Below are 18,065 nucleotides of genomic sequence, written 5' to 3'. Positions count from 1 at the left end.
GTGCAGTGTTCATTTGATTTTGCCTTGCAAAATTTGGTAAGCGTTGAATGCTTTACGACATATAATAAGAAACTTTCTTGCTTAAAATTCTACTTATTCTGAAGAAAGTTGATAAAATTTGTTCAAATAATGGAAATATTACTATCTAAAGTGATATTATTTTTTCGGTGGAGGAACTAATTTTTTTCGATCTATATTTTGACCTGAAGCTTACGCCAAGTGGCTGTGGTACAAGTTTTGTTATTTTTTTACGAAATTTGTTATTGTATAAGTTGTACACTGGACGCTCAGTTAATCACACTACTAAATTTAGCCTAATAATATAACGCCCCCTTAAAAAGGTCCCTTAATTTTAAGTATCACTAAATATATTAATTCTACATAATATTAGGGTGGGTCAAAAATAACTTTTGATCTTTTTCTTTACATACCGTACAAAAATCGTAAAACTTTCAGAAATGGTTTTTGCTAAATCAACTCCAACTTGAAATCGTAAAAGAAAGCTTTTCAATATTTTTATATACTTATATTTTTCTGGCTTAAAATTTATATTTTATATTAATATATTTTTATACTTAATTAACTAATTATGTTAATTGGTATATTTTATTAATTATATAAAGTAATTAAATGTATCATTCCTATACATTTACAAATAAAGGCAATTTAAATAATAAAATAATAATAAATTAGAAGTTCCTCAATGCAAGTTACATAAATTCATCTATGCCTCGCTGTGTAATTTATTTAATTAACTTTGCCGCTTGCCACAATTTGCCATAACAGATATTGATTATTCTTTCTTGAGCAGACCGCAATAACTTGCCTGCCACCGCTTCGTCTGCGACCGTAGTAGAACATGCAACAATGTGCCTTGATAGTAAAGTATTTACAAATATATGTGTGTGTAGCTGTATTGGTGCATACCAATGCGCATAAAATATAATAAAATAAGTATAAATTCACAATTTTACGCGCGCCTCCTCAAAACTAATGCAATTTTAATGCCATTTTTCGTACTCCATGGCGTATAAGTAACCAGCGCTGGTGCTGCCATAACCCAATATCCAGTGGCTAATGTATGTATATATGTATGTATTCTTGGCGCCTTTCCTTCTGCCTTATTTTGCGAAGTGGTTTCTTCGGCTTCAATAGGGTTTCTTACAAGTGGCACTTTATACATATATACATATGTACATACATCCGCATACATATATTATACAAGAATATGTAGAATACGTGTAGAATCCAAACACCCGCAGTGTAGGTGTTCGTGTGTTTGAGCGCGCATCGGCTTACTCATTAGTTTTTTATTTCGTATATAATATAACTTTATTTATTATTCATTTTCGATTCCTATATTTTATTACCGCCCACATATGGTGTTATGCCTTCCGCCACCGCAAGCATAGCCACACCATGGAGCTGTCCAGCGCGCCCCACCGTTACCAATAAAAAAGTACAAAACTGAGTACGCGTTCATACGAAATGCACATAAATACAAGTGTATGCATATATGTATATGTATGTGTGTAAAATAAGTATCCTCTTCCTATTCAACACCGTGCCTTTGTAAAATAACTTCATTCCCATCCACATTTAGATATCTGCAGTAGTGCTTTGGCCTCGCTCATTTTTCGCAGCCGACTTCATCGCTCACTTTCCTTACTTGCTGCCTGCCCAGTCTTGCGCTCACGCAAAACAACAAGTTTTCTTATATTTCCATTCCTTCACTCCGAGTTTTTGAGCTTTTGCTCAGGCTACTTACTTCATTCATTTACATATGTTATATAAATACATATATATGTACATATGTGTGTACAATCATTTCAATCCTCAACATTCATATTTTTTTCTGCTCATTTTCACTCCAGCTGACTTTCATGTCTGCCTGATAGTTTTAGCGGCATTTTCTTCAATGGCGTCAGTACATTCAGCGCAACAAAAACGTAATCTTGCCTTTATAAGCACGAATAGTTGGTCACAGTCGAACTACCAGCACGAATAATATCACTGCAGCGTGAGCTCATTCTCTCTCTCACACTCTCTTTGCATACATTCTACATTGCTCCATTTCTTTGTCATGCCCGTTTCACTGCTTCAACATTGTAGAGTCATTTTATATTGTTTGCTGTTGAGCTCATTCCATTCATTAATTTTATAAGAAGAACCGTATCGCATAATAAATAATTAATTTAAACGTCGCCGCACCCAACTTTTGTAGTTTCCAAGACTTTGCAGTCTTGCGGCATGGCCGTTGTGTGGGTGTTCATGAAGTGATAGTTCGCAATGAAATAAATTAAGATTGCATACATTAATATTGTTTTTATGCAAGTGTGTGCGTGTGTGTATAAGTGTGCTAAGTAAGGCGAATGGGGCTTAAGAGGTATGCGGCGTGTGGCAAGCAAGAATTTGCAACGGAACGCGTTACGCTGTCGAAACTTCTTGGCCGATCGAACGGCTGATGCACTTGTGGATAACGGAAATGAATGATAAGTTCAATGAAATTTAATTTTATTTAATTAAAGTGATAGTGTATATATAACGGAATGTAAAATTAAGGCAATATAATATTTACTATGATGCCTTAAATGTAAGCGTGTAAAAAAGAAGTCGACAGTGACTATGAAAAGAGATAATGATACGGAAGTTTAAGTGCGTTATGATTGTTTCGTTACTTTAGCATCGGGGTTGCCATCAATAGGAAAACTTAGGTAAACTGATATTCTATAAGCTTTACAGACATGTCGTAATTGTTTTTGGACATAAGTTCACCAAAAATTGTTTCTTCATTATTTTGAAATTTATTAATGAGTTTTAATTTTATCTAAAGCTCAATTGATAACTTTCGTAGCAACCTCTGAAGAATAGCTTTTTGTGAAATATTTAAGAAAATGGTTTCCAGCTAATCATAAAATTCAAACCTGTTTATTAATTTTACTGAAAGCTCAACTGAGAGTTTTCGAAGAAACCGCTGAAGCTTTTTATGAATTATATATTCGATAAAAAGCACTGCCAATGTATGGTTATATCAAAATAGCTTATAGGTTTACTTAAATCTTAGTGGAAAGCTTTCGAAGCAAACGCTGAAGAAAGGTTTTTCCTAAGGATTGAAAAAAATATTCAAGCAAAGGGTTACCAGCTAACGAAAATGATTGAATTTGCCATAAAGCTCAGTGGAGAGATTTGGAAACCACTGCAGGATAGCTAATACTAAAATAAGGCAATAAAAACTAATTCCTTTTCAGTTAAGTGGATCTTAGTGGATACGACAACATATAATGTACAATATATAAAAGTAAATTTTGTAAACGTAATATTGTCCGAAGAACGTTTTTTTTTTTTCAAATTTAAAAGTAACACAAGGCTTCCTGAAAGCTCAAGCACCAGCAGTGACTAAATATTTTATTATGTCTGCACATAATTTAATAAAAAAGAGCGGAAAGCTTCATACAACACATACGTAAAAGTTAAATTTGGAAATCTATTTGTCTCCAATGAAATATTGTTAAAAATTTATAATTTTAAAAAGCTGCTTCAACGCTTTTATAATGTAATCATATATTTTAATGAAAATAATATGAAAGTTTTATTCAATGCACAAGTCAAATTCGTAATTATAACAGTTTAACGAGGAAGGAAGGGCTAAGTTCGGGTGTCACCGAACATTTTATACTCTCGCATGATAAAGTGATAATCGAGACTTCATTAAAGTTTTATTCCGCTATCATCATTGGTTCCTAATGTATATATGTATTATACAGAGAAGGCATCAGATGGAATTCAAAATAGCGATATATTGGAAGAAGGCGTGGTTGTGAACCGATTATATGTCATCAAGGTGTTAAGAAAATATTATATACCGAATTTCATTGAAATCGGTTGAGTAGTTCCTGAGATATGGTTTTTGGTCGATAAGTGGGCGAGGCCACGCCCATTTTAAATTTAAAAAAAAGCCTGGGTGCAGCTTCCTACTACCATTTCTTCCGTAAAATTTAGTGTTTCTGACGTTTTTTGTTAGTCGGTTAACGCACTTTTAGTGATTTTCAACATAACCTTTGTATGAGAGGTGGGCGTGGTTATTATCCGATTTCTTCCATTTTTGAACTGTATATGGAAATGCCTGAAGGAAACGACTCTTTAGGGTTTGGTTGACATGGCGATAGTAGTTTCCGAGATATGTACAAAAAACTTAGTAGGGGGCGGGGCCACGCCCACTTTTCCAAAAAAATTACGTCCAAATATGCCCTTCCCTAATGCAATCCTTTGTGCCAAATTTCACTTTAATACCTTTATTTATGGCTTAGTTATGACACTTTGTAGGTTTTCGGTTTTCGCCATTTTGTGGGCGTGGCAGAGGGCCGATTTTGCCCATCTTCGAACTTAACCTTCTTATGGAACCAAGGAATACGTGTACCAAGTTTCATCATGATATCTCAATTTTTACTCAAGTTACAGCTTGCACGGACGGACGGACGGACAGACAGACATCCGGGTTTCGACTCTACTCGTCACCCTGATCACTTTGGTATATATAACCCTACATCTGACTCTTTTAGTTTTAGGACTTACAAACAACCGTTATGTGAACAAAACTATAATACTCTCCTTAGCAACTTTGTTGCGAGAGTATAAAAAGATATTATTGGAAATTCATGATACGCAAAACTTCGGGAAAGCTCTAAAACAATAAGTGCTTAAAGCGTTCATCATTTATGAAAATATTCTCATGAAGAAAGTGCAGTGAAGCGATTTGGAATTACATAACGGCTACCAAAAAAACTTAAATTACATTTGCGTGTGTCGGTTACATTGTAATTAATGAATAAATAGACACTTAAGACAATAATGTATTAGATTTAAGCACATAGATAGGGTGGCTTATATATGTTTTCCGACTTAATACAATTGGTCTACACGCTCAGTTTAGCATTGCAAAATAGCGGTCAAGCCGAATGCCGGCTGTAGCCCATTTTGTTGGGCTCCTTTATTTTCTGTGAATAACGGAAGTTTTAAGTGCTATTAAAATTCACATCCGCTGCCGCAAATCCCATGTAAGCGAGCCATCTTGGCAAGCAAGAAACCAGCAAAGATTAAATGGAGAAAAGCAACAACAAACGCAGGCCGTTCCGCAGCCGGTGTTAGCGCCTAAAAGCCTGCATTTCCGTTCAGCTGAATGCTAAGCGTGTTGTGAAAGCCGAGTTAAGCGACGCGAACGAGCGTTTGTTATACGCGTTTACTATAAAAAAGCCGAAGCGAATTTAATAAGAATCATAGTTATGCTCACGACTCAATTGTTTCGTGTTTTCGGGTCGTGTATTTGCGGCAATGCTATTTGCTGTGAAATTTATTAATAGACGTGCAACATTTGCATACAGGCGGTGCAACGAAATGAAAAGAATTATAATTCAGCAAAAAAATGCATACTAAAGTGTAGAAACGGAAATGGCTTAGCAAGGAATCAACTAATTCCTCTTTAAATAAATCGCTATTCTCGCAGGATAAGCCAAAGCAAAATGAGGAAGGCGCGCAAAAATACAAAAAGGATTTCCAGCGAGGCAGTTGGCACATATAAACTGTGTGTGGCAGCGTTGGCGTGTTGGCGTGTCGCATGTTCACACATACACATACAGGCAAATAGGTATAATAGTTTAGTTGCTTTACTACTTTATTACATTGTTGACTGCTTTTTGTGGCGGCAACAAATTGATGTTCGTTTCGTGCCGACGTTAAATATGCAACGAAATGTCTGCAAAGGAAAGTAATAAACTCCGTTGCATGGCCGGCTAGTGACGCCTTCGCGCCTGACCAATGGGGCGGTCATTTTTTCATACATGCTGCGAGTTTGAAGCCCGCATTCGACTTTGTAGCCGATGTTCCGCGCTTAGTACCGATGAGCGCTCACTTTTTGCATATGCTTCAATACAATTTTTGTTTCTTGTTCTTTTTTAGCAATTTCGCCTGCGCATTGTTGCCTACTCTGAGTTCCTGAGCGCATAAATATAGACAAGCGAAATATTTGCGCTTTTTTGTTGTTGTTTAATTTAAGCATAAACATGATCACGTGCTTGTCATACATATTTCATGTGAAAAAAAATTATGTGCGTTTTTTAAGCCGAAATTTCTACAGAAGTGTGCAAAATGTTAGCACACACATAAACAAATAAGGCAGACATTTTTCATGCATCTTTATTTTTCGCTAGGAGGCTGAGAAATGTTGCGTTAAATATTTGAAATTAGGCGTGTGGAAGCAGCTGTAGCGCGTCTCGTTTACAGCGTGTAAACATGTTTAAAAGTACTCACACAAACACACAGTTATGCACACATACTTGTAACCTTAGTATAAAACCCCTAAAATATCCTTACTTGCCACAAAACGCCAACTGTTCATATTCAAATCCACCAAGCTGCATTTGTTCACACACATACTCGTCAAACTTGTAGAGCGCGTGCGTGTGTGTGCATGCATATCATTGGCGCTTTGTAAAAAAGCCATAAAATATATGAATAATTGAAATAGAAGTCGGAAACATTTTTATGGCAAGCGCGCGAACAAGTCTAAACAAGCTACAAACTGCACTTTACAACTACGAAGGCAGCAAAGGTCGAACACCGTTGAGCAGCTGAGATGAGCGCTGTGCCTAGTTGAGTACAGCGGGCGCCATACACATAGACACATGTCCTTTTGTTTGAAAAAAGTAATGTGTGGCTCATGTGTATTTGTTGGGGCATGTGTACTCTGCTTGCTACTTTCCTTTATGGCAGCCGTTTACAAAACAAGACGACGCTCCCACGGCAGCCTGAAAAAATATAGGCAGCTGGGGTAAGTGTTGTTGTGGTTTGATTTATACAAGCATTTTGCTTTTTTTTTGTTGTTCCATTAATATGTGGCACCATAGTTGCCTTGAAATTTGATTTAATATTTAGATAAGTTGAGTTGTTGATGTTTCGTGCAGTTTTTATATTTAGAAGTTTCGAGGTATTATAATTCTAATTCTGTTTTGAATATACGGCATATTTGCACCCAGCAAACGATGATTAGAAACTAAGGAAGCTCGCTTCTGTAATACCCCGAGAGAAGCAGGGTTGTGTGATAAACTTTGCTAAAAAGATAACTTAACATAAAATGTTCTTGTAAACAACTCTTGGTCATTGTCTGTTCTTGTGTTTTGAAATTGACATGTTGCAGCCACTCGACTCAGTTACCGATTCCTAAGTAAATGCACCTTTGGTTCACACAATACAATATTCTTACAATATTTTGGAGGGATGTATGTACATTAGTCTTGGTGATAATAGACCTTGTAGGAAATGAATAATGAAAATGACCACATATTTTGTAAATTTTCAAAACTTGATTTCACTATATAATTGTGGACTTTTGCAAGCCCTTCATCATTAATATTTCACAATTTATTTCTGACTATTGAGAAAACTCAATGCTCAGATCGACCCAGAATTAGAATATAATTTGAGTTGAGAGTGTTGCAGGCATAGTCTCCTGAGAGGAAACTGTAACTTCGGCTGCTCCGAAGCTATAATACCCTTCACCGGTGCATTTGTTATAACAATGAATAATTTATTCGGAGATTGTACCGTAGCCTGGGACATTAATCCAGGCGAAATTTAGTGAAGATATCTTGTCAAATAAAACAGTTTCGCATACAACGACTGGATTTGCATATATCAGTTTGTATGACATCTATATCCTATATTGCGCAGATGTAAAAAATAGTTTCTTTAATTGTAACATGAGTTTGGTAAATAATCCAAAATAGAAAAATATGTGAATAATTTCAGATCCATGACTTAATAACTGATGGATTAGTTCGACTATTTTCAGATGGACAGTGATGGCTAATGCACTCAGCTCACCATGCAGATCATTTACATACTTATATTTTTAATAGGGTCCACATCGTTACCTCCTTAGTCTTATAAACTTTATGGCAAACTTGATAGTGCCTAAGTCTGTTATAAAGTAGAATTTCACCAACATACAAGATTTTAGAAGGTTTTAATGATCCCGTACAAAAAGTTTCAAAAACGAGGAGAAAATGTTTAACAAAATAAGTAATATTTTATATTCGTAATAGCTCTCTATAAAATACATATCGCCAATATTATAAATCTCTGGTAGACAAAAAATTCTAACCATATCTTATCTTTTCTTTGCAGGCTAAAATGATTGAAAGTGGACATCCTTGGATGGGCGCAGCGTCGACCTCTTCCGTAACCGGTTAGTTAAAAGCATTGATAATATTATTTAATAAAAATTAAGCCAAAAGATAAATAAGATTTCCAACATCTCTTTTAAATTATTCACAAATACCAAATATTTATTTTAATTTGTTTTACATTTAAATAAATTTTCTTAAGCACATGCATCTATTTTTCTTGAATAGTTATCAAACTATATGTAGCAATTATCCCAAGAAATCCATATTTCTCGACATTTCAAATTCCGAATTTCTCTTCTCCTTCCCACTGCATCGTCTCAGCAGACAGCTACCAGTATCAGTTGCAATCGATGTGGCAAAAATGTTGGAATACAAATCAGCAAAATCTTGTGCAACAATTGCGGTTTCGTGAACGCGGTCCCCTAAAGTCGTGGCGTCCTGAGGCAATGGCCGAGGCCATATTCAGCGTATTGAAAGAGGGTCTCTCGCTATCGCAAGCAGCACGCAAATATGATATTCCCTACCCCACTTTCGTTTTATATGCAAATCGCGTACATAATATGTTGGGACCCTCACTGGATGGCGGCACCGATCCACGCCCGAAAGCACGCGGACGCCCACAACGCATTTTGCTCGGCATGTGGCCCGAGGAGCTCATACGTTCGGTTATCAAAGCGGTTGTATTCAGAGATTATCGTGAAATTAAAGAGGATCTGGCACATGTGTACGCCAATGGACAAATGCAAGCGGTAAATTTTAAGTTATTTGTAAAAAACTGAAAATTTTGTAAAAAAATAATTTCATAAAGAAGAAAAAGCTAAAACATTTATTTTCGCTTACCTTTTTCTGTACTTCACAGGGCTCCCCTTTCGGCGCCGCTGGTAATGCAGCAGTAGCAGCCGCTGCCGCCAACGGTTATCATAACGCCGCCAAGTTGGCCGTACAGAATGCCGCACTCGCGCCGCCCGACTCGCCCAGCCCACTTTCCACGATGACCGAAACACTGCGCCGCCAAATTATGTCACAACAACAGCAATCGCCCATTTCACAAACAATGAACATGTACAAATCGCCAGCTTATCTACAACGTTCGGAAATCGAAGATCAAGTATCGGCGGCGAATGCCAAACAACACGCCGACGCACGACGCACCTCCGACAGCATGCCCGATCTGAGCGCGCTCGGCGGCCTAATGGGTATACCCGGTTTGAATGTGATGCCAGCGCAAGCGGCCACGCGCGCCAGTCAAATGCATCAGAGCGGCGCCGGCTATGCCAGAGAGCGTGAGCGCGAACGTGAACGCGAGAGAGAACGCGAACGTGAACGTGAACTAAAGGAGGCCATGCAAGCGCGCCAATATGGCAATCAATCGCGCGGCTCCATTGGCGCGTCCAGTGCCAGTAGCCAAAAGATGCCGGCCACAGCGACTGCGGCGGCCGATTCGGCGGCAGCAGCTTACGCGCACTACAAGAACAAAGAGCACGCCACCAATTACGCGTTCAATAAACGTTTCGCCGAAACGCTACCGCCCGGCATCGATTTCGAAGCAATCGCCAATGGTTTGCTGCAGAAATCGGTGAATAAGAGTCCGCGCTTCGAAGACTTCTTCCCCAGTGAATTCTTTGGCAATGCTGAAAGTGCAGCCGGCGCTGGCGCCGCCTATCCGCCCACGCGCGAATCGCCGCTCATGAAGATAAAGTTGGAGCATCAAGCTAGCGCCGAAGTGCCGCATGAGGATTGAGCTGTGCGGAAGTGAGCGCGCGGATGCATCGAAGCGTCCGAAGAGTGAAAGCGTGCAGGTGTGTAGTATCCCAGGGCAGGGTAAGGCAATAATATAATTTAGTAGTTGTATGCCATATAGTATATGCACATACATATATTAAAAAAAGCACACACTTATATACATATATGATATAAATATTTATGGATATTTTGAGGAAGTAGGAATTCTTTAAGAATACAATGTTTTGACTGCTATTTAACCCCAACGTATATAGGTTAGTTCGTAGGTTTTAGGTATACCAAATTACATACACACGTATACATGTCTATATTATATGCAAAAATTAGCTGATAAGTCTAAGTATATATCATAGTTGCTTTATGCGAATAAGTAAGCCTTATTTTAAGTTCTCGCTTAGTCGTAGGCTAGTGTTGAAGCTATAAGCGAGCGGGTTGCTGTCTAGCGCAGCTAAGTATGCTAAGAAAATATGTAGGATTTGTAGTTAACAGTTTTTCTTTAAGTTGTATGTTGACTACGGTTAAAGAGACAAACAGTTTACAGTGACTTTGAATAAAATGAGCAAGTAGTAGAGAGTAGCAGCAGCTTAGCGACCAACTAATGCTAATTTCTGAATTTTTGTTTGATTTATTTCCTTACTTGCATAGGATCTCGTTGTAATACACATGTATACATAAGCTCGTTGTAAATTTATTTATTCGCTTGGCGGCATTTCTCCTTCAAATGTGCGATTTGTATTAATAAAGCAGAAATACATAAAAATAATTAATTAAAAAAAATTATTATGCATTAGAAATATATGTAATTAAAATAATAATAATAAGGGAAAAGTATGTATTTATAAAACAAAGTTTTCGCAAATAATAGACTTGAGCATTTTTAAATGTACGAATAGGTGTCTAAGTGTCAGCAGTGTATTTAATAGCTAAGAATTTAGTGTGTATGTATGTGTTAAAAATATTTTTAAAAAATTTGACACTAAAATAAATTTAGTAAGTGAAATAATTAAAAGAAAATAAGAAAAAATTTTGAAAACAAATAAGTATACTAAAAATAATATGAAAAATAATTGATTTGAAACAAAAAAATTAAAAAATTTTTTATTAAAGAGGAAAAAATTACACAGAAGTATAAATATATTTTATCCAACTTCCATTTTGCAAATGCCTTTTTTTGAATAATAAAATAAATTAAAATAAAATGGAATAAAAACATGCTTTTAGTTAAGCCAAGTTTGCTAAGTTTTACTTGGCTGCTTCTAAAATGATTATTTAATTGTAAATAATGTACAAATTAAGATAAAAACTGTAAAAAATATACTAAAAGTAAGCTAAAAAGGTAAATTTACTACAAATTATATAATCTTGCAAGCAAGTGCAGTGCTCTTCAGTAGTTATGGGTCCAAACACACAAATGCATTTTGCATACTCATGCATAACTTGCAAAAAAAATTGCTTGTGTTTCCTCACACACACACACACATACACATACGCGTTTGCAATAACTATAAAAATTCCAGATGGAAAAGTGTAATGGGAAAATTAAAAATATTTGATGAAGATTTATTTTTGCTTCGCTATTATTGTGTTTATTTTAAGTACATATAGAAACACATGCACATACATGCATGTGCATAAATAATTAATTAAATATGTGTAACTACTTTACATTGTATTCACCAGTTATATAGGCATAAAGTAAGCTGTAATGCATATTGTAGAATTATATACAACAAACATAAGAGCATACATACATACATATAGTGTAATCCAATGATAATTACTGTAATATGATGGATATGGAGGAATAAGTCAACAAAACGTGTATGCGCTGATGCAATGACGTGAATAAATATTTTTAGTTAATCGTGAATATAAAATAAATTAATTATTTGTGTTTTATTTCAACTCGGCTAAGCATATACATACATATAAACACGTATGTGCGGTGAGTATAGTTAATTTGTAATTGACCTTAGCCAGAAACACTGGGAAATCAGTAAGACAAATTGTCATTATATAAAAGTATTACAGATTGTTAAATATAAATATTCCATTTGTTGTACTCATTCGCCCTCCTTCTCTTGCTCTCTCTCTACCTCTCTTTATTTGTACCTTCTGTCACTTTTCTGCTCAAATTTGACTTGTGCGAGTCTATTTAAAGTAACAGAAATTGGCATCCTGAAGTGAGATTACTTAAATGCTAAAGCGATTTAAATAAAGCTTTTGAACTGTTTGGTTTAATACTTGAATACTCTGAACAAAAAATAGGGTTAAACTTTTGCCACATGTTTGAAAATTCGAAGTGCGAAAATTTGGTAAATTAAAAATTAACAGGAGTTTGGGCATTCAATGAAGAAGCTTTAAAAAGCCTTATATCGGGTGATTTTTTAAGAGCTTGATAACTTTTTTTTTAAAAAAAACGCATAAAATTTGCAAAATCTCATCGGTTCTTTATTTGAAACGTTAGATTGGTTCATGACATTTACTTTTTGAAGATAATTTCATTTAAATGTTGACTCATGTGGTTTCAACAAGATGGCGCTACATGCCACACAGCTCGCGATTCTATGGCCATTTTGAGGAAAACTTCGGAGAACAATTCATCTCAAGAAATGGACCCGTAAGTTGGCCACCAAGATCATGCGATTTAACGCCTTTAGACTATTTTTTGTGGGGCTACGTCAAGTCTAAAGTCTACAGAAATAAGCCAGCAACTATTCCAGCTTTGGAAGACAACATTTCCGAAGAAATTCGGGCTATTCCGGCGAAATGCTCGAAAAAGTTGCCCAAAATTGGACTTTCCGAATGGACCACCTAAGACGCAGCCGCGGTCAACATTTAAATGAAATTATCTTCAAAAAGTAAATGTCATGAACCAATCTAACGTTTCAAATAAAGAACCGATGAGATTTTGCAAATTGTATGCGTTTTTTTTTAAAAAAAAGTTATCAAGCTCTTAAAAAATCACCCGATAGTTGTATATAGAATTTTTAGTAAGGTTTTAAGTAATCACACAAAAAATTTTTATAATTGATGATTATATTTGCAAGCGCTTGCATCAGTTTTGTAACATCTTCACACACCCTGATGTTGCAACATAATGACCTTAAATGAGCACTCCTATTTCGAGTATTTTTTGAAGTACTAAAGTAACCGGTTAAATATAACAACAGCGAATATCGTATAATACCATAAAATTTCCTTCTATTTAAAAAATAAAAATATTGATTACACCAAAAAGGGCATAATAACCACATAACCGTAGTTTGTCTAACGCTTAATGCGGCGTTTACCAAATTTGATAGCTAATTTGTCACACAGTGCTTCAACGTTAAACACGCTGCACACATAAAAACGAACATATGTATATATGAAGTGGCGTGCCGCAAACAATTTATGTTTCTGTCTTGTTTCCGTCACCTTGTATTCAATAACTTTTTTGTGCTGGGCTGTCGTCGTCGATGGTTGGCATTGCCGGCAAGCGCTGGCATTTCAACTGCTCAACCGACAAAGTTGGCGGAAAAATAAGTTACAATTGCCAACAGCGATAAGCTGTTGATGTTCGTGCGCTTTTTATCTCGCTTTTGTTTACCACTTTGTCTTGTGGTAGCGCTTTCAATGCCAACAATTTACTATTGACGGAGGTTGCTCATACGACCCCACATGCCGTCAGAATGTTGAAGTCCTTTGTAGCTTCGTGCACAAATATATAAATTTATATCAGTCAGTAGTAGATATATATTACAGCTATAGCGTACAGTTGCGCTGATTTATTTATTTTTGGGTTGAACAAATGATTGCATACTTATTTATTGCGGCTAACCAAAATTAGTGAACAAATTTTTATACACAAATATGTATTCTGTGACGGGTGTTATGACATGCTCGAGGGAAGTATAGGTTTTTTTGGTTATTGATTTATTTAAGAAAATATACTCAAGAAAATCAGCGAATAACGAGCTCTCTCCTGTCAGAAGATCTTCAAGTAATCCGGAAAGCACTGTGTCAGGCTTCCGATTCAGAAGATTAAGGGATTTCTTATCTGGTATAATGAATATTGACGATCGAATAGATTTGAAGTTAATTTTTAATTTATTCCATTATATGGTGGAAGTACAAAAAGTATTTGTTCGAATTCAATTAATATCATTGAAATCCGTTAAACAGACTGGATATTGAGAGTGTAAACCGCTACGCGTATTAAGGAAAGAATAAGGACACAGTGTTGAAGCAGGAAAAAAAACCTTTTGGTTGTTTTCAAGGATAAAGAATTTCTCCAGACTAAGTAAATGTGTTAAATCCGCTCCATTGCAAAAAATATTTTTCAAACGGAAAGGTAAGTTTGCACCATCTCGCCCTCGCCTTGGAGTAGTCTTGAACAGCAAATTACTTTGGAGTAAAGAGTGTGAAAGTTCAGCAATGCCTTAGCCTCTAAAAATTAAGAAGGTAACTCTTTAAATAGCATCTACATAGGAAGCCAAAAAGCAATCACCGTTTCGCATATCAGCCAAAAGTGTCTTTGCTAGCAGGGTGGTAATGGAGGGTGTGATCAGGGACAAGCTACTTCATTTCTACTGGGTACAAGGTCCCAGAAGTATCGGTAAAGAACGAAACTGGTCTATGCGTGGCTGATTAGCCTACCAGACTAACTTAACTAACCTAATAGCTATACATCGGTTTTTTAAGAGACACATATATACATTTAATAGGCTTGATCCAATTGGGCATATTGTGGCTTGGACTTTTATGTTATATCGTAATTTATCAAGAAATATATATCTCGGTTTGTCCTTCCGTATCCATATACGCGAACTCTTAGTTTTCGAGATGACGAACTGAAATAAAGCACACGTCCTTTTCGCACGAAGAAGTTTCTCATTTTTCGGAACTGCTAGTATCGGACAAATAACATATGTATAGCTGCCATAAAATTTGACCAATCAAAATCTTTTTATACCCTTTTTTCACGAAAAAAAATTCAGCTGTGAATGGTATTATAGCTTTGTTGTAGCCGAAATTAATTTTTTTCTCATTTTTATTCTCAGTTCGGACTGGTTCCACCGCCAACAGTTCACTATTAGAAGAGACTAGTAGCTTTTTTAGACAAAGAAAGTGCTGACTTTAAAGTTACTACGCCGTAAATGACTTAATAAACAGATATTATGTTTTTTCAGAAAATGTAAAAGTAATTTTTTTTAGTCATTCTTCTTCTTCTTAATTGGCGTAGACACCGCTTACGCGATTATAGCTGAGTTAACAACAGCTTAAAACTCTCATCCGAGGCTGGTTATAGCTATTCACTGGGGAGCGCACAACCCTATGTAGGGGATGTTTCGCCTTCTCACTTTAGCTCGCCTTCGAACGGATGTTCTTAGGCTACCCAGAGGATACTTGGTCAAAGACCGGAAGTAGTGAGCTGCTTGAGCCATGTGTAAAAGAATCGTTTCTGGCCACTCCCAAGTGAATGGCGATCAGAGAACTTTCCTCACTTGCGTGAACTTCTACACAAGACTCCATCCTCCTTTTTTAATCATTGCTGTACACATATACACATCAACACTTATCACTCATATAATAGAGGCACTGTAGTTCAAGCAGGCATTCAACTGACAGAGAATGCAAAGCACAAGCGGTGCAAACAATGGCAAAGCGCTTTGCATGAAGACAAAGTTGAGATTGTGCAGCTGTGGCAAGTGTAAATTGAATGAGACCGTCGCTTGACTTTCGCCACTATCCAGCCAGCACTACTCGTATTGGGGAAGGCAGCCAACTTTTGCTTAGCAGCATCAGGCAGCAAAGGAGTGGCCGCAGATAATGACGAAGGCAAGCGAAAGGCGAAGGAAGGCATTATGCATATCGTAGAACCCGTTAAGTTATACCGACAACCATTTGTTGCTTCTATTCAAATCTTTTGTGAGACAAAACTAGCTGTGCCTGTGTATGTGTGTACGTGTGAGTGAATAATCTTCATTGTGGTTTCTCCGGTTGGTAAACTTCATTTGGCGCTACTTCTTGTCCGGTGTTAAATCGGTTTGTCGCCACAAACGTCTGACAAGCAGACTTCGGATGCGCAAATGTGTGTGTGAGTGAATGAATGGGCGAGTGTGGCATACTGCAAACGTCAAGATAGTGGCAGTGGAGAATTCATGAGGCTTGGTAGATGACGCTAAGGATAATAAGAAGAACAACAATCAAGGCAAATCTTACGAAATTTGCTAACGGCAAATGAATGTGCAGGATATACATACAAACGGAGCTTATATAAGGGGAATCAATGCTTCCACATATACACAAGGTCACTTGTATGTATGTGTTCTAACCATTACTTTATCGTTTAAGCGAAGCATTGTGTGATAATTGCTGCTGTGACCGTTGGCCTGCACATCGGAGCGCAAAGTCGCCACAGAAATGTGAAGACACTGGACATGAGATGCTCACACATACACACACGCGCACATACATACATATGTAAATAGACGTGTCGCCGCAGTTCAGCATTCACAAATGCATATGTGTGAGTGGGTTTGCCGTTACAACAGTTGTCAAGGTCATGCTCACCGCCCCGACAACTTTGTTGGCCAATTCGTTTAAGGCATTGAAATTGTGGCTTTTTAATAGCCAGCCGGCCACTTTGAAAACATGCTCGTTTAAAATATATTTATGTATAGTATATACATACAGAGAATAGCATGCCTTTGTTGTTGGTGTTGTTATTGTTGCAAGAAAACAATTGCTTACTGCCACTTAACAGCTCAACAACACCACGTCTGCTATGCAAGACAAGCAACATGGAACCAGCAAGTGACAGCAATGCAATCCTGTGGGGCGGACAGAAGACTCAAATATTTCTGGAAGCACACCGAAGTACACAAGCATACACACAAAGGCTGACGTGAGCACATGTGTACGAATTCGTAAAAGACATTCACCACTTGAGCTCTCGAGCTCGTGTGCCAAGGGCTTAACTGAATATGTGAGTGCGTGTTGCTGGACTAAAATACGGAGTAAATTTCACACTAGACCGGAAGATTTGTGTAATAATTTTTAAATTGAGATGAATGTTGTAAGTTTAGAATAAATACGATTATTTATTATATTTTTCTCTCATTTTACTTTTGATTATGATCTGTACAAATCTTAGTATGCTTAGTGTGGGATCGAAATTCGTTTAGAAACTGCGAAAGAATCACTTTTGAAATGCAAATGGCCACCTGATTTTCGATACGTTTGATAATTGATCATAACATCTCCGTAATGGCCATAGCTTGATGAAGAAAGAAGAAGGAGAAAAAATTGTACTAAATTATCACTTATTTCCCAATTTAAAATCAAATTTTTAAGTGTATTTCAAAAACTTTTGGGCCTTATCTCAATCGAAAACAAGAAAAGATTTAACTCCAATTGCACCGAAGGTAAGCACAATACCCCTTGCAAATACGAAAGATTCCATGCAAGAACTTGATTTTGATCGAACAGTTTGTATATGTACATATAAGCTATAAAGAATCGGAATAATGTATTTGAAGAATCTAATGCGGTTTTGGATAATATATTTCCGAAGATATCTTGCAAAATAAAAAAGCTTTCAACACAAGGTCTTGATTCCGATCGTTTAGTTTGTATGGCAATTATATGCTATAGAGGTTCGATGAAGTCGGTTCGAACAAATGGACGTGAACAAAATTTCAGATTGATATCTGAAAAACTGAGCGACTAGTTCGCATATATAGAGACAGACAGACGTCAGAGGGACAGTGAAGCTTAGAAGCAGACATAGCTAATTTGACTCAGCTCGTCATTTTGACCACTGACGTTTTCTACGGGGTACTACAAACTTCCTGGCAAACTTAATATACACTTTTCAGGGTATTACAGCGATATCGAAATATATTCAGAACATATTATTGTGTCTAATAACCCTCTTCCAGAAAAAAATGTTTGATATTTTTCCTTTACTCCTTAAACCAAATAACAGCAGTTGGTTCTTTTTCTTGACATTATAAAAATTAATATGTTTTTGAAAAAGCAGCTTAAAAAAAATATACTTTTTTTTAATTTACCGATCCCGACAGGGTTAGACCTTTGCTCTTAGTCCGGCGACTAACGACTGTCATAGGAATTACAGGAATAAGATCTATAGTG

The 18,065-nt window shown here is 36.6% G+C and overlaps 1 protein-coding gene across 4 annotated transcripts in view; it reads left to right on the top strand.

Annotated features, from left to right (window-relative positions):
• LOC120777483 (protein bric-a-brac 2) overlaps positions 1 to 10,931 on the top strand; it is an 86,861-nt gene extending 75,930 nt beyond the window's left edge. For 3 of the 4 annotated variants that reach the window (XM_040108818.1, XM_040108817.1, XM_040108816.1), the window contains exons 3-5: positions 8,179 to 8,239; positions 8,502 to 8,929; positions 9,040 to 10,931. In XM_040108818.1, the coding sequence (XP_039964752.1) occupies positions 8,179 to 8,239; positions 8,502 to 8,929; positions 9,040 to 9,921 (1,371 nt within the window). In that variant the 3' untranslated portion in view covers positions 9,922 to 10,931. The remainder of the gene's footprint in view (positions 1 to 8,178; positions 8,240 to 8,501; positions 8,930 to 9,039) is intronic. The other variant, XM_040108819.1, reaches the window with a different exon arrangement.
• Positions 10,932 to 18,065: the final 7,134 nt, after the last annotated feature.

The sequence above is a fragment of the Bactrocera tryoni genome, chromosome 5, assembly GCF_016617805.1.
Source record: "Bactrocera tryoni isolate S06 chromosome 5, CSIRO_BtryS06_freeze2, whole genome shotgun sequence".
NCBI lineage: Eukaryota > Metazoa > Arthropoda > Insecta > Diptera > Tephritidae > Bactrocera > Bactrocera tryoni.
The sequence above is the reverse complement of the archived record's forward strand: the minus strand, read 5'-3'. Positions and strand labels throughout refer to the sequence as shown.